At 37.9% G+C, this 25,513-nt stretch overlaps 1 protein-coding gene across 1 annotated transcript; it reads left to right on the forward strand.

The window, feature by feature from the left end:
* Window positions 1-234: 234 nt before the first annotated feature.
* CPO (carboxypeptidase O) lies at window positions 235-25,513 on the forward strand. The gene is given in 10 exon segments (XM_007124329.3): window positions 235-517; window positions 8,651-8,768; window positions 10,880-10,981; window positions 13,721-13,828; window positions 14,883-14,994; window positions 16,133-16,222; window positions 17,395-17,597; window positions 23,270-23,354; window positions 24,223-24,335; window positions 24,337-25,513. Coding segments are annotated over 10 exon segments (1,197 nt in total). The 5' UTR covers window positions 235-401; the 3' UTR covers window positions 24,487-25,513.

Consider the following 25,513-nt stretch of genomic DNA (forward strand, 5'->3'; position numbering starts at 1 on the left):
ATAAAGCCTTAGATTGAAGAGGGGAGTGAAGATCCTGAATAATAACCATGCCCACCATGACCAGAGCAGAAGACACACCCCCTATTATACCCACTGACCTGTGTGGAGGAAAGAGCAGGAGTGGTCCACTCTTGAATATACATGATGGGGATTCCTAGAACTGAAGACTTTACATAGGGAAGAAACTTTTTTCTGGATTTGGGGGAGTCAAGAGCTTCAGTTAATTTGTTTTTAGAGGAGAAAAAAAATCAAATAGTTTTCCACTATTAAAAAAAGTTTTTTGCAGACATGATGGAGTTAATGAAGCAACTGCTCACATACTATTTCTGCTGAGACATCCACTAACTGATTTATCTTATCTTGATTGTGGAAGCCTATGCCCTTATGCTTCTCAGAGACACATGACCTGCAGGAGAAGCACAGGATTTTCTAGCTCTCTTTGCAGAAGAATGAAGCCTCTGCTTGGAAGCTTGTACCTCCTGGGGATGCTACTTCCTGGGGAGCTGGGATATGATAGGTGAGTGTGAAGCTGGAGGAGGGGCTGACTGGTATGATTTAGATTGTCTAAGTGGAAAGCTTCTTTTCAAGATCAATGCAGCTCGATTCTCCCCTCTTCCTACCCATACACACCACCACGAGATAAGAATAATAATCACTGAAGTTTTATCATTGAACATTACTCTAATAATCTTTAAATAAATGAGTAGATATCTAAAAAAGATTTCCTAGCACAATGTATGATAAATACCAATAAATATGTCATGTTTTGTAATTGAAAAAAGAAAATTATAATGAAAATTCTATATCCCTCATTTACATAGTTTCTCAATTGGTAAATCACATTATTCTAATTATTGAGAAAATGTTTAAAATGTTTAAAACTACCAAACAATTTCACTAAGACATAATTACCGTTAATGTTTTTGAATAGATAGCTACTTATCTAATTATGTATATAGTACTATTACAAGAATTTTTCAGTTAAGTTGTATTATAAAAATTTTCCTAGGACATTCATAATTTATTGAAAACATAATGCAATCACTAATAATATTCCATCATTGCTACCCTGTAAGGCAGAGTTGATTTCTACTGTCATTTTTACGCATGATACCATGATGAGGATCCAGCTACATGACAATTTTTTTGTTGTTATTGAAAATCTTTGATTATTTCCCTAATATAAGTTATAAGAAGAGGAAGCACTGGGTTAGAAGCTTAGAAAAATTCAAGAATCTTGCTACACATTGCCAAATTGCCCTCTAGAAAAGTTGCACCAGTTTACACTTCCAACAATAGTGTATGAAAGCACTTTTTAAGCATTTGCCCATTTGACAGATGAAAAATACCTACAGTTGACTTATTTTTCATTTTGTTGATTTCTTATAAGGTTAAGTGTTTTGTCTTGTTTATTACTCATTTTACTGGTTTATAAGTTGCTCCTGTCATTTGCTCTTTTTTGTGTTCTTTCCCTATTCATAATGAATAACTTCTTTGAATATATATTAAACATTGTGTGTGTGTGTGGTTTCCATATAAAGTGTATTTTCCTTTATTCATACATAGTTTATTATTCTGCACGTTTGGTATATCTCATCAGGCATGTGTGTTTATAAACAGTATTTCCTCTTTTGTTTCATGGTTAAACGAATCTTGCAACAAGCTTGCTCTCACGGAACAGAGAAATCCACTCCAATTTTTGCCCCAGACTAACTGTGCGACCTCAGCCTGTCCCTTAGCTTCACAGTCTGATTTCAGATATATAAAGGGAGTCCAGGATCTATGTGATGCTTAAAGTTGTTTGGACATCGCCATCTCACATTTTCCATTAGTTTACTTGGTTTCATATAGATACTGCATTTATTTTCTCTTCTGAGATTCTTCATAAATCAATGGCAAAGATTTACATAGGTCACAGGGCTTTGATTGAAAAAAAAATTAACTTATTTAAAAATATCACAAGCCTTAAAACTTACACATCCTTTGGCCTAGTATCCCTGCTTCTGGAAATTTACACTGAGAAAGCAAACTATGGAAAGAATTGTATGCACTGGAATATAGCTTTATGTACAAGATAAGCATGATATTAAATATTATAATATTTGGAAACAACCTAAATGCCCCATATTAAGTTATGCAAATGTCAATATGTGACATATGACAATGGGATATTATTTATCCATTAGAAAAATAATTATGAAAATTTTAATAGCATGGGGAAAGATGTTTTATGCTAAAGGGAAGATGCAGAACACAAAATGTATCAAAATGCTTAAAAAAAAAAGAAAAAATATGTACCAAAATGGACATTGTTCTCTTTGATTGATAATTTTTTTTCCTTTCCCTCAACTATTCTTCATTTTACAAATATTCTACAAAGAAGATGCATAAAACTTTTGCTTAAAAAAAATGATTGCCAAGCCCAGGTTAAATTATGGAAGTGATTTGGCTCAGTAGGACTCAGACAAGATGGCTTCCAGTGGACAGCTGCTCATGACTGCACTTGAGGGAAACATTTCAAATCTGCTAATCCTGCTCCTTATTGACTATTTCCATTTTCATTATTATTTACTGGTATAAAATAATGTCCACTTTTATATGGCTCTTACCAACTCAAAACATAGATTAGCTGCAAGTTTTGATACTCTTTATTTACTATGTGTGATGTAATACTAGTCCAGAAAATCTAACAAGGATGACAAGCTTAATAATCTCTCCCTTGATCATTTAGGCCCTGTTATATATATTGCATACTCCCAATAAAAGTGTAAATCTGTAGAATCATTTGGGATCTAGCACTATGAATCAAATGCCTTGAAATTGTTCATCCTCTCTGACCTACTAGTCCCATTCCTGGAATGTAACTCAAGGAAATAATCAGAAATGAGCAATAAGTCATTAACTCCAGAATTATTTACTATAGGATAAAACCAAAAAGGGAAATGGCTTTAATATCCAGCATAGATGACAATATTTATGTGCATGATGCTATGAAATATATACTTACTGTCAAACATTATGCAGTCATTAAAAATAATGTTTATAAAGAGTTATAATTGGTTTGAGAAAATGTTCCTGGTAGAATATATAATAAAAAGGAGGGAATACAAAATTATATATAGGTATAATCTGCACTGTGTTTATGAAAAAAATATGCACAGATAACAGACTGAAAGGAAATATGGCAAAATATCAACAGTGGTTAACTCAGGGAGGTGGGATTGTGGAGGATTATTCCTTCCTTCTCTTTTTTATTTTTCTCCTCTCCATACTTCCTAAAATTTCCACTTATAAGCATATGTTAATTTTGTAAGAAAGAAAAAAAAAACTTTGAAAATACATTACTATCATGAAATATTCATGTAACTGTTTCCTAAGTATTTGAAATACAAAATTTGCCTCAATATTCATTAGGTCTTTTTGCCTCTTTTTACATTCCAGTCAAAATTTCATCAGGCAATCTTTGATGTACAGTATTTATTAATAATGTACCACCAAAGCATCATTTTCTCTGTTAAACATTTTATGAATTCCTATTCAAAAAGAATACACAAAGTACAATAATCTTTTCATTTGGTCGGTGAGATGAGACTGGTGGTAATTTGGGGGATTAGCCAGCTTTTTCCTTCCTTCTCTACATGTATTATGCATCACCCAAGTAATTGCCTAGAAACAGGGAACAGCCTTTTCTAGGTTTAAGGTTTAAACGTTGTTTGAACTAAGTATTTGGGGTTTTGAGGTTTAAGTATTGTGTTTAATTTCATGTTAAAATGATATCAGGGTTTTCACTCAAATCCTGTACGGTTCACTTTTTTTGCATATTATATGGACCCAGTCATTCAGTGCTGGACTTAGGAGGCATCGTACTCACACATTTTGCAGACATTAGCTGGGGGAAAGCCAAATGTTGGTGCTTGATGGTGCCCAGTTACCTTTAATTTATTCCCTTCCATATTGTGAAATGGCCTGAGAATACCAGCCCAATTGAAACAGGAATCCACCAGCTGCCAGGACTGCTTTTTAGTGTAGTTACTTTCCTACGGCACTGAGTAGATGACGGTAATAAGAAAGACCTGAACATTTGCTGAACTATGTGAAGAAAGGAACCGCGTCGCTCTGAGCAGCCACCATCCCTGGTCCCAATGCCGCGTGAAAGCATCTCCAATGATCTCATTTCCTGGCAGGACAGCCAGTGTGAGGAATGAGAAAGAAGGAAGGGCTGAAAAGACTCTTCTCATTTGCTTCATTTCCTCTCCTCTCTCCATTCTGAAAAAGCACTGAAACTATTTCCCGATGAATTTATAATGCTGATACTTATTTTGCTCTCTATGCAGTCCAAATCAGAGATAGACAATTTATTAAAATAGGCTAATAAATATTTTATGCTTATTTTCTAGAGTATTTTAAAAGTATAATTTAGCCTCTGTAACAAAATCTTCAGAAAAAAAAAAAAAAACCAACACCCTGGGATAATAGTTTTTACCTTAAGGATTGTTGTTAGAATTATATGTAAGAATATATATATATACCTTAGAACAGTTCTGGCATGCATAATTGCTTATAAAATGTTGGTTGTTATTATTACTGGCTATACTTCAGTTTGGAATTCTCCCTCTCCTGTCCTCAGTACATTTAGTGCACAGTTTAATTGGTAATCAGGCTCTAGCTTATCATACCTCACGTTTTATTATTTGATGGTGAAGTTATTTTGCTTTTCATGTGTTTATGTCTCACTTCCTTAAGTGGATTTTAAGCTCTGTAAGAAAGAAATCTATGTTCTATTACTACTACTATTATCTATTATCACTTTTGCAAAGAGTACCAAGTGCCGATTGGGTTGTTGAATGAATTAAGTAAGATAACAATGCAAATGCTTTGACTGGTGCTTAGAATATAGTGCCCAATAATGGTTAACTAGTGTTATTATAATAGGTATATGTTTGCTGATTATTTGATAAGCACATGAAATGTACTCCTGAAAATTTATGTGTAAATTGAATTTTTTTTGAATTTTAAACACACCAAGGGATGTATATATTTTCCTTATAAAATGATAATGTGTTTTGTAAATAATCAGCCTCAACATAATGTACCTGTATATATTTTTATATTGAAATTTCTCATCTGAAGCACTCTAGCTTACTTAAAATAAATGATAAACATTAGAAACGAATTGCTGAATAACATGGAAAAGCATATTGCTCCTCAACTATTACAATTTTAGTGACATTTGTTTCTTGTAATCTCCTTCTAAAATTCATTTCATTATTTTAACTAACTATCTAGACAATCCTATATCATGAACTTTTCTTGGACAAGCTAAACAAAGTAAAATTCATTTAACAATAAAACATTTACAGTTTTGAAGATAAAAAGCTTCTGCTAAATTCAGATTATTAATATTAGTAACAAAGTCATGGAATTTTGTAGAGAAATTGATTTCTATTAGAGTGGGTGATTATGGTACATGGTGTTAATCGAACAGATTAAAAAATTTAAATGTAGTCAATCCAGTTACTGGAGTTATGTAGATGTGAATGGAACTTGAGTTTTAATTAATTCTATCAAAATATTTTGTAGTTTGGTATTGTTTGAAGATAATACCAGTTAGATGGCTAAATTATTCTCCATGTAATTTTTATTTTCAATGTTATTGCAGCAAAATAGGGCTTTTACTTAGCTTTGTTTTGAACTACTACTGTGTTTGAACATTTATTAAGGGTTAACTAGGTTCCAGAAATTTGCTTATTTTTAAATGTAGATTAATTTATTTAATCTTCATAAGAATCCCTTGGTAAGGTGTTATTATTCCCATTTTACAGATTAAAAAAAATGAAGGTTTGGGGAAAGAGTAAATATAATACCAGAATCTTCAGAGAGAAAAATGTGGGAAAATAGATGAAAGTCATTGAAACATTAGCTAATTAGATGTCTAACATGTTTCCTTGTCACTATCCAAAAGTTTACACCTCAGCTTCTCCAAAAGCTCACATCCTAGTGCTATTAACACAGAAATCACTTCAAATATATTTATTGGGTAAATGAATGATCAGTTGGTATGCTCTCATAATGAAAATATAACTCTACTTTTTGCTTAGGTAAAGTCTTTTAGCGAGGGAATTAGAACATTTATCAAACATTTGTGTGGCTTAGAGGTAGAGGACTAGTTTTATGACTTACTAGCTCTGTGACTGTTTGCAAGTTACTTAATTTCCCTTGGCTTCAGTTTCCTTATTTGTAAAACATGGACAATAACATTTCACAGGGTTGTAATGCGAATAAATCATATAATGTGCATGATTGTGCTGGCACAATATCTGGCATAAAGGCGAGGCATTGAATAGCTTTATTAAATGGTTTGTCAAAATATAGACCATAAATAGTAATCTAAATAGGCCTATATGTATTATAGAAATTGAATCAATAATTAATAACCCTCCAAAACAGAAAGCACCAAGCCCAGAGGGTTTCACCGGTGAATTCTGTGAAACATTTAAGGAAAAACTTATACTGATTCTCTATAATATCCTCCAAAAGATAGAAGCAGAAGCAATACTTTTTAATTCATTCTTTGAGGCCAGCATTACCCAAATACAAAAACCAGGCAAAGACATTATGAGGAATAAAAAATTATAGACCAATATCTCTCATGAACATAGATGTAAAAATCCACAACAAAATATTAGCAAATTGAATCAAAAAAAGTATAAAAAAATTATACACCATGTCCACCAACGGAGATTTATCCCAGATATATATGCAAGGCTAGTTTAACATTTGATAATCAATTAACGTAATCCATTACATCAATAGGCTAAAAATAAAAAATCACATGATCATATCAATAAATGCAGACAAAAACATTTGACAAAACCCCAAAAATGGTCCTGGAACAACTGGACATCCACACACACAAAAAGTGAATCTAGATGCAGACTTACATTCTTCACAAAAAATTAAGTCAAAATGGATTTTAGAGCTAAATGTAAAATAAGGATAACTTAGGAGAAAACCTAGATAACCTTGGGAATAGTGATGACTTTTTAAATACATCACCAAAGGCATGATCCAGGAAGTAAATAACAGATAACCTATACTTTATTAAAATTAAAAACTTCCTTCCTTCAAAAGCCAATGTCAAGAGAAGGAGAAGATGAGCTACAAAGTGAAAGAAAATATTTGCTAAAGATACATCTGATAAAGGACAGTTATCCAAAACATACAAAGAACTCTTAAAACTCAGCAGTAAGAAAAGAGGCAATCTGATTTTAAAAATAGACAAAGGACATGAACAGACACCTCACCAAAGAAGATATGCAAATGGAAAATAAGCATAGGAAACATTGCTGGAGGAAATGCAAAATGGCACAGTCACTTTGGAAGACAGTTTTGGTAGTTTCTTACAAAATTAAACATACTCTTGCCATATGATCTAGCAGTCATGCTCCTTGGTATGACCCAAATGAATTGAAAACTTATGTCCACAAGACGCTGCACACAGGTGTTTATAGCAGCTTTATTCATAATTGCCAAAACTTGGAAGCAACCAAAATGTCCTTCAGTAGGTGAATGGATAAATAAACTGTGGTAATCCAGGCAATGGAATATTATACAGCACTAAAAAGAAATGAGCTATCAAGTCATTAAAAAGACACAGAGGAAAGTTAAATGCATATTACTAAGTGAAGGAAGCCAATCTGAAAAGGCTGCATACTGTATGATTCCAACTATATGACATTCTGTAAAAGGCAAAACTAATGAAAAGATCAGTGATTGCCAGACATTTTCAGGGCAGTGAAACTCTTCTGTATGATACTATAATGGTGGATACATGTCACTATATATTTGTTCGAATCCATAGAAAGTATAACACCAACAGTGAACCCTCATGTAAACTATGGACTTTGGGAAATAATGATGTGTCAATGTAGGTTCATTTATTATAAAAAAAGGTACCACTCTGGTGTGGGATGTTGATATTGGGGGAGGTTGTGTGCATGGGGGTCGGTGGGGGGTGGACAGCAGGTATATGGGAACTCAGTATTTTTCATCCAATTTTGCTGTGAACCTAAAACTTCTCTAAAAAAAAAAGTTTATTTAAAAAAAATAAACTGTTGCATAAAGATTCTTACAATTATTTACAGTATTGTGGTTAATATTTCAGGCTTTTCAGTCAGGCTGTCAGGGTTTAAATTCTAATAATACTTTCCCTGTGACTCAGTTTCTTCATCTCTGAAATGGGGATAATAAGTATATCTTATCTTAAAGTTTTTGAGAGAAGTAAATGAGATTTAAATTGCTTAACCCAGTGAGTATCTCGCAGTAAGTTTCAGTTCAATAAATCTTAGCTATTCTTTCTTATACAAATTTAAAAGTGTGTTTATCTACAACATCTTGCTGAATTATCCAAGGCTCCCTGCAAATTGGGAATGGCTGTCCTCAACCTGCAGATGATGAAACTGCAGTTCAGAGGGACTCCATGGTACCCAAGATCTCACAATTAGTAAGTTGCAGAGGCAAGACTCCAACGCTGACTTTTGCCTCAAAATGCTGTGCACATTGCTTTCTACTACCTTTTTCATCAACCTTCCAACCCTCGTGTTATCCTGGTTTCTTCATCGCTTTTTGTCTGTATTTCTTCCCTTTGCAGATCTGTAGCACAACAGAGACAAGAAGCTGTGGATAAGGTAGTGAGTCCATGGAGGATCCTGGAGACATATTCCTATAACGGACACCACCCCATGGGGGAGATGAGCTTGGACACGTTGGTGGGAGCATTGGTGGTGGTCACAACCTACTTTAGGATGGGCGAGGGATAGTTCACTGTTAGTATCCATAGACTAGAGAGCCTCAAAATGGGAGGTTGAGGTTTGCCTGTGCACTGAGGTCAAGGGATTCCCAAACATCACCCCCTGACTATCACCTTTAAAGATACAAATCCTAGTGATATGAAATAAAAAGGCAAAACAACAAAAAGGAAAAAGAAGAAAAGAACACCCCAACCAGTTTTGTTAGTGTAAACGTGGATCAAAATTAAACGTTACTCTTGTTAATCAAGTCTTTAGCTGGTTTAAGCTGGGCAGGGCCAATGCGTATATGGATGTGGGACATGGGTGGTGAAGCCTTCTGATTGAATCCTATTTAGCCAAAAGTGTGATATTTTCAGTAGAATGCAGGGAACATAGGCAACAGCTCTCAAAAGGGGAAAATTTTTTTTTCAAAGAAATATTTGTATTGCTACTAAGATAAGTTTAGTGGTTTCTAAAACTGGATACGGTAAAAAGTATATATGTATATATGTAGTGTGTGTATGTGTGTGATGTCATGTAAAACTTCTTTTGAAGTATAAATTTCTAAAAATAGAATTACTGGGTTAAATGATATGCACATTAAAATTTTTGACATAAATGCACAAGTTGCCCTCCAACCAGGCTTTACCATTTATTTCCTCAGTATTGGGGAATATATTAATATTTTCCAGAATTTTTTTCAAAAAGTACAAGAAAGAATTTACATTTTTAGGACTTCCCTGGCGGTCTAGTGGTTAAGACTTCTCCTTCCAATGCAGGGGGTTTGGGTTTGATCCCTGGGCAGGGAGCTAAGATCCCACATGCCTCAGGGCCAAAAAATGAAAAAAACATAAAACAGAAGCAATATTGTAACAAGATTCAATACTTAAGAAAAAAAAGAATTTACATTTTCTTCTGTAACAATCACCCCAAAGTACTGAAGTTTCTTTTTTTCTTAGATTTTTTTTTTTTTAACAAGATCCAGTGAGACCCATGAGAAGTATATGTGCTGGTATCAGAGATGAGTCACACCTGGTTTGGCCACTTGCTCTGTGACCTTGACCAAGACAGTTAACCTCATTGTTCCTCAGTTTCCTTATACATGAAAAAGGAATAGCAGTACCTATCCTGCAGTTTTGTTTGAGAGTAAATGAAATAAACTACACTTCTACTGATTAAGCAATAAATAAATGATAGCTGCTGCTGTGATACGCTTCTATTTGTATGTCTCCCAAGACTCAAGTCACCTGCATCTGATCCAGTCCCATCACAGAAAAATACACAATACCCGTGTGATGAGTTGTTAGTCTCTTCCCCCCCTTAAGTATTATTACTGTATTAATAATGTATTTTATCTGTAGATATTCCATGCTAAGATGAATGTCAATTGAGATAGAAATTTTCAAATAGAATAGTTGTTATGCCAAATTAATTATTATTATTTACCATAACTCTTGTCATTCAGGTATTTCCATGATACAGAAATTGAGTGTGGGAGGTATCATGTCACATGCCAATGACGTCTTAATATGTCTTATGTTTGTGAATTCCTTATTTCATTCTCCCTTAAAGAACCCCAAGTTATTAACTTGGTCTTGATTGAGAAATTTCTCTGTCATGTTCTGTGAAGGGCATACACAGGCTCTTCTCTAATTTTGGATCCATGGACATTAGCAAAAGATATTTTTGAGATTCATAAAGACTAAAGAAGATCCCACAAAATAAGCTGGACCTGAAATTTCTGGCATGATTGAGTGCCACTGCAAAGTCTGGAAGTCTGATGGCCATTTGAAGGCTGTGTGATTGTACAATGTTTCAGAAGTGTTATACTGGATTGTTGAAATTGATAATTCTCAATCATTTATTTGTAAAGTTCAACAGGGTGTCCTAAGCCTGGGTGGCAGAGTAGATCGTTAAAGAATATGGGAGGAGGGGCGGTCATAATTCATTAGTTTACTCTTCTAGTTTGTGTGCTAATAAAGAGCGAAGAGTTCAAGTTCAGTATCTTGGTGAAAGAAGCAATTATCTTAATTTAGAGGCAAGCAAAGGATCTTCTTATTGATAACCTCAGTCCTCCCTGGCTGTTTCAGATCTGTCAGTGGATGAGTGAGATAAGGGAGAAGTACACGGAAGTGGTGACATAGCATTTCCTAGGAATGACCTATGAGAGCCGGCCCATGTACTATTTGAAGGTAAGTGAGAAGGCTGAGAATTAGAGTCCCATTCAAGGATATTTATTTACTATCCAGGGGCTCTAGTAAGAAATATAGACAAGGTTAAAAGAGGCAAGACAGAGAGACTTGGCTTTTCCAAAGTCTTGATTTTAAAATTCAAAACTTGGTGGGGAGGGATAAATTGGAAGATTGAGATCGATACATACACACTACTATGTATAAAATTGATAACTAATAAGGACCTAGTGTATAGCACAGGGAACTCTACTCAGTACTCTGTAACGACCTATATGGGAAAAGAATCTAAAAAAGAGTCCAAATACATATATCCATATGTATTTATATAACAGATTCACTTTGCTGTGCACCTGAAACTAACACATTGTAAATCAATTATACTCCAATAAAAATGTTTTAAAAATTAAATATTTGTAAATGCTTACATCTTAATCATGGGGGTGGAATCATGTTCTGGAGTAAAGAGAATTTGGAATGGTTGTGTGAGACCACGGGGGTAGGACTTAAAAATAAAGTCCCAGAAGTAAGAACTTATCCCTTAGTTTTCTTCACGCTTGGCCTCCCTCGTCCCCGCTAAGACTGAGGAACGTAGAATCGTGGAGGGTGGCTGGAAAGGACCTTAGAAGTTCTGGTTGAGAGGTTTCCAGCTTGTGTTCTGTGAAGGCCTGGGTGCCTCCGGTGCTCCCACAGTGGAAGGGGGACGGGGTGGGGGGCTGCGTAAGGGAGAAATCCCCAGTTCACTTTTCATATGTATTTTGAGTTTTTACAAAATTTTCTTCTTTAACACATTTTTTTCCCCATAAAAATGTTTGAACATCATGGACAACCTTTAGTTTTGGTTCCTTCATTTTATAAGGAAACGAAGACCCAGAGAAGTGAAGTGACTTGTACGAGGTCACACAGGCAGACCGTAGCATAGCCAGAGGGATAACCCAATCTCCAGGCTCTCTGCCTTTTTAACATGTGATACGATGAAAAGTGTTTGAGACTGAATAACCACTTTTCCACAAGGCCAGGCCTTCTTGGCTCTCTGTTTGACCAGTGATTTTTCAATCCTGGCTGCTTAATACTGATGCCTGGGCCCCATCCACAGAGATTCTGAGCTAATTGCTCCAGGACGGGGTCCAGACACCTTTTGAAAGCCCCCTAGGTGATCCCACTGTGTAGGCAGGGTTGACAACAACTGCACCTAACCAGTGGTTTTCAAAGGGTGGTCCATCGACCAGCAGCATCAATATCTCCTGGGAGCTTGTTAGAAGTGCACATTCTTGGGAGTCTAACTACAGATCTACTGAATCAGCAACTCTGTGGGTGGGCCCAGCAATCTGTGTTTGAACAAGCCCTCCTCCAGGTCATTCTGATGCACACTCATGTTACAGAAAAACAGTGCATTTCTAGCAAGTTCCCAGGTGCCGCTGATATCGCTGGTCCAGGACTACTCTTCAAGAACCACTGCCAAAGTAGTTTGGCATTAAGAACTATCATTACTTTGTTCGCTGTAGACACGTTAATTTACAAAGCACATCCTCAAATTCAAGAATGACTTACAACTACAAGAAAAATCTCTTGGCTCTGAAGTAGAATTTACCCAGGAGCCGAGTGAGTAATTGGTTGATATGTTAAGTGTGGGTCACCTACCAGCCTGATTTTTCCATAGGCTGTCAAACTCAGAACTGAGTCAGCCAAAAAGACCTCTAAACATCCTTTGCCTAGGACGTATTTTAAAGAATAGAATTGGCACATAACGAGGAGGCAGTAAAGATAAACATATGGTCATATACATAGACTCATAAATAAAAGGGGTAATTACAAGAGAGAATTAAGATAAAGGGTAGATTAGGAATTTTGCCAGGAGCTTTGAAAATGGGTGAGGCTAAAAGGGAAAACTTCCTTGAATATGATGAATCCAGCCCGTATTGATTTCAATTCATAAGTTTCTCATAGATATAGAGGGAGAGCCTTCATCAGCCCAGCTCCCAAGAGCTCTCAGTGAATAGCATGAGTCCAGGCCATTTACAAACCAAAACAAGATGTGACTGTTACACATATGGGCATGTTCACAGCTTCTTCTCGACCAAAGAGAATCCATAATTGCCAGGTTAATTCCTACCTATGCCACCTCTGAAAGAGGAGGGAATCTTTCTTTCTTGAGTGAGTACAAGAACAACAAATGGGGAGAGGAGAAAGAAGGTTGGGTCAGCTGGGACTGCAGGAGTCTCTAAGGCAAGAGGAATGTAATGAATGTAATAAGTATTGCAGGAGATTATGCATTTGCATCCTTTCACAGTTTCAGGAAGCTTAAATGTAGACTGGGGTTCATTTTTGCTACCTTTGAGTCATGTACGTTACCACTTGTGCACTTTACCACTCTGAGTGAGCCCTGTGTGGTAAGGTTTTATAAGGTTTATGGAGATTTAGCCTCTCAGTTTGTGGTTTATGCGTTTATTTAAAGTTAGGGAATAATTTGGGATATGGGGAAGACCAGGCTTTGCATGGGGTACACGGAGGTGTCAGCTTGTGGTCCTAAGCACAATAGCCAAGGTAACCGCAGGAGGGCAAGCATGGCCAACAGAAGGGTCATATTGGTGGGTGTCTCTGCCAGCATCCTTGCCTCATCCTTGAAACCACAGAGTGGAAGGAGACAGGTACCTCTAGGGGAAGAGAACAACCTGATAACTTTGCACGGTGGCTTCAATCATAAGCCATTGTTTGACAATGAAACACGAATGTCTCCTCCAGATCAGCCAACCATCCAATAACCCCAAGAAGATTATCTGGATGGACTGTGGAATTCATGCCAGGGAATGGATTGCCCCTGCTTTTTGCCAGTGGTCTGTGAAAGAATAAGTGTCTTTAACTTTCTCATAATGGTTAACCACCCCACAAAATACCTGTCATCTCTCGGCTTTGGAGAGCAGGTTTCTTTCACATCCTGGCAAGGCAGCTCTCTACTGAGCTGTTCCTTCACCCCACGGGAAATGGAATTCATAAGTAGCTTCACTGAAAACTGAGTTAGTTCTTCTGTTCTCTTTCTAGTGCACCCAAAATTATCTTTATTGGAGGGTAAACAAATCTAAATGGAGAAGAAAATAGATCTTGGAAGTCAGAGATGAGTTTGAATCCTGGAGCTGTCTCTTTCTAATAGTCTTGTGCAAAATTTCTATCACTAAGACACCTAGTTTTTTACCTGCAAAAGGTGTATGAAATGACTACTTCAACGTAGTCATGAAGACCACACTATTGTGTGGACAAAGAGATTAACACATGGAAACCACCTGACACGGTGAATTCTTGCATATTACCTATATCCTTCCTTTGAGGGAATAAGAAAACTTTAAAATTAATATAAGATACTTTTTGTGTCAGTCTTTTCAGAAACCCAAACATAATTCAACCCACAAATGATACTTCTCAAAGTGTGGTTCCTAGACCCATAGCATCAGCATAACTGGGAACTTGGAAGAAATGCAAATTCTGGGTTTCCACATCACCACCTCATACCTACTGAATTGGGGCTGGGGGTGGAGATGGAGGGTGGGCAGGCTGTAATTTAAAAAGTTCTCCAGCAAGAAAAGCCACTGCAATGAGAAGCCCACGCACCACAACGAAGAGTAGCCCCCGCTCGCCACAACTAGAGAAAACCCCAGCACAGCAACGAAGACCCAAAACAGCCAAAAATTAAAAAAAAAAAAAAAAAAAAAAAAAAGTCCTTCAGGTGATTCTGATGCATGGTGAAGTTTCAGAAAGACCACCATAACGAACGGGACAATTGAGGCAGGGTTGGATGGCAAGGGTTGGATGTTCAGTCACCACTTATGATTAAGTTGAAATTGTTAGAAAATTAAGAGAGAAAAGACCTCTTCCCAGGATCATTCCAAATGTTTCTCTATTAAATATCCAGATTCTACAGAACTATGAAGACAACTCAAGGATAAGGAGTCTCCTTAAAAACCTGGACTTCTATGTGCTTCCGGTTCTTAACATAGATGGTTACATCTATACTTGGACAACCGGGAGGACATCGAGTTTGGTCCCGGGATGGGTTCATGAACTGGATCTTGTCTCGGGTTCATTTTTCTGACCTCAGTCACTGCAGCTATAAAAATGTTTTGTAGTCGTGTAAAGGAAGAAACCTCATTTGGGATAAAAATCAGCATTTTTAAGTCAACAACCTAAGTCAAGTTTAGGACTGAGGAGGCTGAAGGCCTTTGTTGCAGTCCAGAGAATGTTGTTTGGTTGGTTGTTTTTGACATATTCCCAGTTTTTCAGGCAGACTCAATGTTTCTTCGACACCACCTCCTTAAAATTTGTGGATTGCCTGCCGCATGATTAGGATTATGCTGGTATAAAATTCCTATACTACCCTGTATCCTTATATCAGTTCTAGAAACATGAAGGGCACAAATGATCTATAAATACTAACCCAACCTTCATTTTCCATGGTGGTCATGCATATGGAGGGGTTGAGGAGGGGAAACATCTCATAAAGATTTTTATTTAGTGACAACTTCCTCTTTAAAAATGTTTCTAAATCATACCACTCCATAATTAAGAGCCTCTGTTTCCAGAGACTATGAATTCCCCCCCCTCCCCCCCGGCTCCCCCAGCCCTTTCTCGGGACCCCTTTCTCTGTAACAGCCTTTCTGGCCCGGTAGGTGAATCAAGCCCTTCCCTCCCAGCTTGTCTGGCGAAGCAGGTCTTTATCTCCACTCATCAGTCTTCTGATTCCAGAAATGTGCAGAGACCATCTCTGATGCACCTGGAACAGCCTTTTCCCATCTGCCAGGCTATTTCCCTTTCGTCCTTTATCACTTGGACCTAAAATAATGACTCGCTGAAGCTTTTCCTGATTAAGCAGATCGCGTCCACCAGGCACTGTTAATCTGCTCGTGAGGGAAAGGCCAAACTACCCCTCCAATTTGATGGTTTACACGTATATACACTTTGGGTTGTACACATGTTCCTGTTATTGGGGGTTGCTAGCCCATCTGGGGGACTAGAAATTATATGCACAAGCTTCATAATGTTGAGGCAATTTTTCCAGACAATCCTAAGGAACCATTTTTCATGTTCGAGGACCACCCATCATCATTAACACTGTGATTTATGGGACCTTAGAATGGCAACTTCCCTATGTTCCTCTGTTACAGCATCGGCTTTGGAGGAAATCCCGTTCATCCCATAATAATGGCGTGTGTTTTGGGACAGATCTCAATAGAAATCTCGATGCATCCTGGTGTAGTTAAGTAATGCTTCGTAGATGAATTGATGAATAATGACAAAAAAAAATGGAGCAGAGAAGCCAGAAAAGAGGTGAATTACTAGAATTAGTACTATTTATATATATATACCTTTTGAAATAAGCATCTAATTTTGTACAGCTTTCTGGACTTCCTGGTCAGTGTTACTCCCTCTAAAGAGGTGATATTATCTATACAGTAAGAACAGCAACACTGAAATGCAGGACTCTTTTCAAGTGAGACTGGCTAAACAAGGGCAAAGAAGACCTAGACCAGTGTGAATATTTTTGAAATCCATCACTTTGTTTTAAAATATACGAATTGTTATAAAGAAAATTCAGAGAAGTATCCTTGCAAATTATTTTACAGCAGGAGGGCAGAAGTAAACAAGGCAAACATTTTCTTCTCCTTAAGGCAGTTTCATGTTTCTGAATCTCAACAAGTCCAATGGATTGGAAGCAAATAGAGGTAGGGATGGTTAAGAGCAGTCTGGTTAAAAACCAGATGGGAAAGGTTAACATTCAGACTTGACGGCTCTGTGATCTTGAAAAAATTGCTTCATCTCTAGGCTTTAGTTTTCTCTTATTTTTAAAACGTGGCTCAGAGTAATACCATCTTATCAGTAGGTTGTTGTGGAGATTCAATGAGATGCCACACAGGAGGGGTTTAGCACAGTGCCCTTGCATGTAAAAGGTGCTCTGTTGATGGTCCTTATTATTACTGGTGAGAAGGACAGACTACAAAATAGCTTTTTTTTTTTTTTGGTCCTTGCAAAATAGCTATAATGAGACTCAAGCCAGTAAGACAGCAAGAGATATACTTAGGGCAACAAGGCTATAACAGAGTCTGACCCTGGAACCAAAGAACAGGTTCCCAAGCATTTGTTTCAGGGACCACCAAAGGTTTAAGTGAAAGATTACTGAAAATGCCATTCCACTTTGCATCTTCCTTCCCGGGCCACATAAACAGGGGTCTGTTTCTAAATCTGCACGTCAGTCCTCCTGCCTTTCTGAGTTCCTCCTTGAATGACTTATTTTAGCAGGACAAAATTAGACAAGCAAAGGCAAGCCTTAATTCCACCCACAGATGCCCTGAGCAAGGCTGACTCCTTGACCCTGGTCAGTGCTAAACGGAGATCATGATGCTTTCCTTGGGGTTTCCTGTATATTTCACGTATCGGTGCATCTCACAACTGCCAAGATTTAACATTCTGTGGGACGGGACCCATGTCTGAACCAGAGACTAAAGTTGTTTCCAGCTTTATCGAGAGCAAGAAGGAGAAAATTGCCTGCTCCCTGACCATGCACTCTTACGGGCAGCTCATCTTTGTGCCTTATGGCTACACCAAAAATAAATCAAGTAACCATGAAGAACTGGTAAGACCATTGTGCCAGAGCCTTGAGAAGCCCCAGCACGACCCTGTCTTCCTTTTCCTGATTTCCATTTCTAGGGTTTTGGCTCCAGCCCCGCTTTTGTTCCCTTTGCTTTTCCTTATTTCCTTTCTCCTGCTTTTCACACCTTGCCAGACGCCTGCTGGGAAGGCTTCAGGTTAAATGCTGCTTTACCTGCATTAATTAACTACCTATTTCAAAAAGTGTCAAGTTGGGAGACATCTTAGGTATTCGTGTATAATATAAATGAGATGATTATGTTAATAATCTGCAAGAATGCGCTTTCATTTCTGTAAATTCTCTTGAAGCTCCGTTCAGCAATTATAGCTTTTGAACCGTGCTTTAAAGAACTTCCCAGCTGTTAGTGGAATATGGCATATCTAAAATAACACGGCTAAATAATATCTGCTCTCTTCTCTGCTAAACACAATGCTTTATTTTCTTCTAAACTATGCCTCTAGTATTTGCCTAGGAATATTTGTAAGGGGAAGTGCCGGTGAAATTCAAGCCGGGGCAGGGAAAGTCTGCTTTGTCTTATCCAGGGTCCTTCTCTGAAGCTGTGTTTACCCAAGCCCTGGTGGGCAGAGTTGTTGAAAAGGACTGGGCTCTTTGCCTTTTTGTGAACCTGAGAACGATAGACCTAAGTCAAAGAAAGGGTCAATTTAGAATTGTTGTAGTTATTTGTTACCTTTTCTTAAAAGTTATTTTTTCAGTTTTTAATTGTGGTAAAATATACATAACATAAAATGTACTGTCTTAACCATTTTTAAGTGGACAGTACAGTAGTGTTAAGTATATTCACATTATTGTGCAACCAATCTCCAAAACTTTCATCTTGCATCATTGAAATGTCTCTACCCACTAAACAAAAAATCCACATCTCCCTTGTGCCTGGAAACCACCATTCTAATTTCTGTCTCTATGAGTCTGACTATTCTAGTTACCTCATATAAGTGGAATCATACAGTATCTATCTTTTTGTGATGGGCTTATTTCACTTAGCATAAAGTCTTCAAGCTTCACACCTGTTGTACCATGTGTCAGAATTTCCTTTTTTTTTTAAGGCTGAATAATATTCCATTGTTATGTATATACCACATTTTCTTTATCCATTCATCCATCAATGATCATTTGAATTGTTTTCACCTTTTGCCTATTGCAAATAATACAGCTATGAACATAGGTGTACAAATATCACCTTGAGATCCCACTTTCAATTCTTTGGGGTATATACTCAGAAGTAGAATTGCTGAATCATATGGTAATTCTATTTTCAACTTTTTGAGGAACATCGTACTATTTTCTACAGCAAGTACACCATTTTCTGTTCTTTCCAATAGTGCACAAGAGTTCCAGTTTCTCCACATTCTCACCAACACTTGTTATTTTCTGCTTATCTTTAAAAAATGTTTTTAAAACAAGCTCCTCATTATCGATAAATGCTGGGCTGGATAGGGGCTAATCTTGCTCTGTTCTTAAGATCACAGAAGGCTGGTGGCCCATTGGCTCTGTCATTCCTCTTGTCCCTCTCCCACTGGAACATCACCTATAAAACACAGGTCTGGACACTAAAAGAAAAACCACTATAGATCTTTGCTGAAGGCAGTCCTTCTCCCCAGCAGTCAAAAATATCTGTCAGTACCCCAATATCTTTCCTGCAATTATTTTTGGACATTTGTACTATGTGATCATTTTGCAAGAGGTGGAGATAACATTTACCTATAACTTTAAAAATTACAAAGAGATTTTATGGCCATTACTTCATCTGATCCTCATGACAATATAAAAAGCTCATTTTGGAGATGTAGAAATTAAGACCTTGAGTTAACTATATTTCTAAAGTCCCTGTAGACAGTAAATGTTGGAGTCTGGGCTTGGAACCCATGTCTTTGGACTCCAGAGGCCACATTCATCTGACCACAGAACACTGCCTCTCTCCGCTCAGGAAGGGTTTGCAACTTCTGGAAGCTGTCATCGACTTAGATGCCTAGTCTACTGTGTCCTATATCCTCCTCATTTCTGTGCCCAGAAGTTCTATTTCTTCAGTAAAGAAATGTACAGAAACAGAGATTTTAGTCAAGAAGCCCAGAACCCTTCTTACTTCCCAATTCCTGTGACATTTGCCATAAATGTTTACTTTCTGCTTAAAGGATTCTGTGACAAATACAAATGAACCACCTAAGTCAGGCCATTATAGATATTTGATGGGACAGGCCTTCTACCAGCAGAAAAAAGAGGCCCATATGCTCCAGTATTTTTCTAGAGAATTTCATTTCCTTTTTAGGTTCAGGAAAACAGTTACTACATCTCCAGTTTTGCAAGGTTTGTATTCAAATGTCACTGGGTCTTGGGCTGCTGATTGGCTGTCTCATTAGAGCCCTCTGGCCACAGAGGGGGCACTGACATTGCCGCTACCAGAAGGTGGAATTCTAAGATGGGAATTACTGGCCATCCTCAATACTCTATGTAGAGACTGGAAAATTGAACTGAGAAAGATTGCTTCAATTCTGTATTTCTTATAGCCTTAGGTGTTGAAGAGTTAGCATAACATTCATCACTAAGACTTTTCCGTAAAAAGACTGAAAGTGTTGCCACCATGTATCAAACTCATAAAAGCTAGTTAGCAGTGTTTTTAGGTTCTTAGTGATAAGCTTTGATAGAGTACACAAAGATAGAATCACACCAACTGTTCAAGGAGTTTTCCATTTCTGGTATATTTACAACCACCAGAGACTAGTAATTAATCTCTATGTATTTACAAAACCAAAAATTTGTAGAAATCTTCATAAATATTATACTGTATGATAGACAACTTGGCAATCACTAAGTAGGGGAAACAGAACTATACATACCCTCATTCTAAACTACTCTGGAAATTAGAATAGCTATAAGAAATCTAATGTTTCAAATGCTGATATTCTTTCCATTGGAACCCTTTCCATATCAACCCCTGTATCCCATTCCAAGCTCCATTCTCCCACACACATGCCAGGGCCTTAATCAATCTTTTTGAGTGCTTGACTGTGAATATATGTCTACAGGAAATTCTCTGGGCCCAGTGAAGAAGTTATTAAGCAGGCATGAGGTCTTTAGCAATGTAAATTATGCACTACTAGCAAAGGGTTTTTATTATTTTGACTAGAAAGAAACTTTAGGCTGAGAAGAAGGACAGCAGAGCAATTGGCTCTCTATGGCCTTGCAGTATAGTGTCAAAAGGAGAGAGAAGAATAATCAGGAGTTTGACCCTTTGAGATAGAAGGCAGAGTCTAGGGGAATCTTCATTTCATCTTCTCAGAAAGGACCAAACCCATAAGCTAAGGATCACAACTGTGTGCTTATCATATATGTTATATTTCTTACTCCTATCTACTGCCCATGATAATTGCTGGTGGAATCATTAAAAAAAAAAAATCAAAAGTTCTTTTGTCAATAAAGAAGAGGAAACTGGGAGACTCTTTCCCTCCCCACAGCCAAGATTTGAGGAAAGGGAGCAATACAGGATAAAATAAGTGAAGGTTGGCAGTGGGAAGAAGAATCATGATCTGGGGTGAGCTGCAGGAAAGAAAAAAGAATGCAAGAAACCATTTGAATAGAAAATGTAGCCTGGAGCTGCTCCATGTAACCCAAATTACAGTTAAGACCAGTTAGCATGGAGTTTCATTCAAAGAAACATAGAAACACATGGGAATTAAAAATAATTAAAAGCAATTCATATCTCTACCAGAGACTCTCAAAGAACTTCAAAAAGGATGTAGTTGCTATTTCTTAGCAACTCTTTCTCTAGGCTTCATGCTCTTAATTTCACTCACACACAGCAGCTACCCAGAATCCTTTCTCTCCACTCTTCGTTCTTATTTCCTTACTGGAATTTCTCTCTCTAGAAATCCCCTTTCTGACTCACCTTTCCTTCTTATAATTTCCTCTTCTTTCTACAAACAGCTCTTGTACCTCTTCCCAGTGTAAATGATTAAAACCAGCTTTATTCCTTGTACTTCTTTAGCCCTTCCTGCCCATCATCTCAGTTCTGGACAACACAAGCCCAGCAACTAGGGCAGACACAGAATCTCTTTTCAGGAAGAGAAGGAGAAGGTAAAACTCTTAGTAGTGAGTGGAGAGGAGGCAAAAAGCTTGCAAATATGTTTAATGTTGAATCTTAGCACACAGAGAAAGTGCAAAGTCCTACTGCTGCACAGGACCCCATAACCACTTCTTACCTCTCCTAGTCTTCCTTTTGAATTTCACTGTGCCTATCCCCACTCTACCCAGACACCACCTTGTCACACCTTAGGATTCAGTCAGACAATACAGGACCAGGAAAAGAGAGACGGAATCTAAAACTAGACCTGTCACTGGTCAGGGGAAGAAGTCAAGGGAGCTGATGCACCTGTAAGTGTAGTCAGGCTGCCCTCAAGGGTAAAGCAATGGTGGACCCAGGCAGGGAGTGGCCAAGGGGATTTTGGTGGTGTTTGTATAGACCCAAAGGGGAAGTAGTGGGATACACCATCAGGTGGGTAGAATATAGCATTAGGGAATCTAGGGTAGGGAATACTTAGACTATCAAAAGGGTATGCAAGGAGACTTATCAGACAGTCAATAAATATAGCCAATATACTTGGACCTCAGTTAGTGACTCTGATCTCAGGAAAGGGTCTGAAGAGAGCAAGGCTGAGACCTTAGAAATCATCTAGTTCTGAGGGATTTCCAATTCAGTAAGGTGATATGGGGGTAGATAGAGGGAAGTGTGTCATTTTCTGCTCTGAAAATCTATAAGCCTATGAGAGATAAGTATCAAATACCTTTAAGGAAAAGTAAGAGGGAAGTTATAAGAGAAGCATGAGCAAAGGGCTATGGGAGAAAAAAATTGGGGAGAGAGAATCCACTTGGGGTGCTCAAGAAATGCCTATGGAGAACTTAGCATTTGAGAAGGTTCTTTGAGGTTGCGTAGAATTTCAACAGAGAAGAGGTAAGCCATCCCAGGTAAAGGAAATATCCTGAGAAAAGGCAGAGAGGCTAAGGAACATGGAGCATGTCTGAGCAACTGTGGGAGAACTTGAGTTTGAGTGTAATCTAGGGTGGGATCTAGAGAATATGGTGTTGGAAATGTGGGTTAGATCCCTATTGTAGAATATCGCAAATAGTAGACTGAGAAGTTTATACAAATGCAGTGGGTAACTGAGAGTTATTGAAGGTTTTCAGCAGGATCATTATCATTGTCTTGCTCTACAAAGGTTCACCTGGAAGTCAGGGAGATCAATTGGGATTAAGGATTGGCGAGAGGAAGGAAAACTTATTAGAAGATGACAGCAGTCCATTTCAGAGTTAATAAGACTGAAATAGGGTGATGGCATTAGAAATGCAACTTGGTAACTGTTTGTGAGAAGAGTCAAAGATGATTGTAGGAATTTACATGTTGGGGGCACATGATAGGCCAGAACTATGAAAATCAAAACAGCCTTATTAGTGGGGGAGATGATAAAATTGGATATGAGTATGTTGAGTCTGAAGTATCAGAAGACTACCCAGGTATAGATGTTCAATGGGAAGTTAGAAAGATGGTCTGGAACTCTGAGGATGGATTTGGACAAAATAGCAAATGCTCTGAATTGTTGGATTTATTTTTAACACCAGATATCTGTCTCTGCATTTCCCACCTACAGATCCAAGTTGGACAGAAGGCAGCAAATGCATTGAAAGCAAAGCATGGAACCAATTATAGAGTTGGATCTAGTGCAGATATTTTATGTAAGTATCTTTTTTTCACCTCTTCAATAGTATCTAAAGCACAAAAGAATTCAGTGGACTTTGGAGACTGGAGTGGACAGGATAGAAGAGTTCCTCGGATCAACAGGAAGTTGTACAAATCAAAATGACCAGGGATAAAAGGGAGTCTGTACAAATCCAGAATTGTGCTCTCTAGGGATAAGGTGTGAGCTAAAAGCAAAAATTAATACACTGGCTCAGACCAGTACTCCCTCTGGCTTCAGTTAAAAAGAACTGGCAGGGAGAAGGCACAGGAGTTAACCGGAAAGACATTTTCCAGTGACCCTTGGTCTGTTGATTCAGTTCCCAGAGGACCATCAGGCAAAACAGGTGGGGCCTGGAGTTTAAAAAAAAAAAAAAAAAAAAGGATTTAGTTGAAAGGAGAGTGCACTGCTTTCCCCATCCCCAAGCACCCCCTCCTCCACCCACTGAAGGACAACCAAGATGATATTTTCCTAATATCATCATTTTAGTGATATTGGTCCTTTTGTTTCTGTTGGTCATTTTGTTTCTGTTCCTTTACATGTCAGTTGAATCTTACCTTCCAATATCAGATTGTCTCATCTTTGATTCAGCTGAGAAACTTTAACCAAACCTCTGCTATGTGCCAGGCATGATGCCAGGCATTGTGGGGATCAATGTGCCAGGCATAATGCCAGGTAGAGTGGGGATGGTGAGCGGAGACAGAAGCGGAAAATGTCAAGGAGAGAGAGAAGGCAGCTATTCATAGATCCTAATATGAAAGAGTTGATTTATTTTGCTGGGTTGAACTTTAGTCCCTGAAATGGCTGTAGAAATCTGTCCTTTCACAGAACAACTTCTAACTCTTCCTCCATGTTTTCATTTGTAGATGCCACTTCAGAGTCTTCATGACACTGGGCTTGGGACATTGGGATCCCCTTCTCATGTGCATTTGAGCTGAGGGACAATGGTACATATGGGTTTGTCCTGACAGAAACTCAAGATTCAGGCCACCTGCGAGGAAACCATGGAGGCTGTGCTTTCAGTCCTGGATGATGTGTATGAGAAATACTGGTATTCAAACAGTGCTGGGAAGGTGACATCTACTGCTGTGGCGCTGAGCTTGCTGATGTCCTTCATGTTTCTTCTGTAGGTGCATCCTACCTAGGCCTGCTCAGCCCCAGTGACGTGGATATGGCTGCATGAAAGGTGTTTGAGGCTATGGAGGAACCAAATAATTTAACTAGAAATACTTTCTATTTCAAAAAAGATCAATCATCTTTGCATTTTAATGTTTGTTCTGCTGGTAATTAATTGTTATTACTTTAGTAGACTTTAATATTAGTTAGTTATTGGTACAATAATGCCACAAACCAAACCACTCTACAATTCAGTGACTCACAAATCTATAGGTCAGCTAGGAAGTTCTGCTGATCTTGGCTGCACTCACTTATATATCTGTGGTTTGTTTCAGGGCAGCTGCCCCAGAGTCTAAAAGTTTTTTCCCATCTAAACTCTTTGAAAATTTTGCTCATGCCTGTGACCCAAGTTCACACTTAATTTTGTGTAATCGCGTTAGTAGTGGCATTCAGAAGATGAAGTTATATAATCTCTCTATATAGCTGTTGCTGGTTTTATTTATTTATTTAATGTTTTATTTATTTAAAAAATTTTTTTTGAGAATCTACAAGGTACATTTTGCTAGGCTCTGGGGTTACAATGGTGAATAAGGTAGACATGGTCCCTGTTCCCCTGGAATTTCTGTTCCAGTGGGTGAGATTGATTGGAATGGACCCTGTTGCATACCAGACAAATCTCATCTCTGGGGAGCCATAATAATCAAGAACACAAATATATAAACTAAACCTTGCATCTTGTGACAGGGGCTATGAGAGAAATAAAGAGTAAGTAGAGAGGGAAGCAAGGGCCAGATTGTATGTTTCTGGGTACACAGGTGTTTAATTGGGCCATATTGTCTATTACACTTTACGTGCTCTTCAGGTAGCATCTATGACTGTCATTTCCTATGTATCTCTATGTGACACCTTGAAATGATGCTAAGCACTTGTCAGGCTTTGAACAAATGTTGTCGCTGTAACCAGCTGACAGGGTATCCTTGGGTGTTCAGTCACCCGTTTCCGAATTTCCTTGTTGATCACAGTCACAATACACTTCTTGGT

This window comes from Physeter macrocephalus, chromosome 2 (assembly GCF_002837175.3).
Source record: "Physeter macrocephalus isolate SW-GA chromosome 2, ASM283717v5, whole genome shotgun sequence".
Classification (NCBI taxonomy): Eukaryota; Metazoa; Chordata; class Mammalia; order Artiodactyla; family Physeteridae; genus Physeter; species Physeter macrocephalus.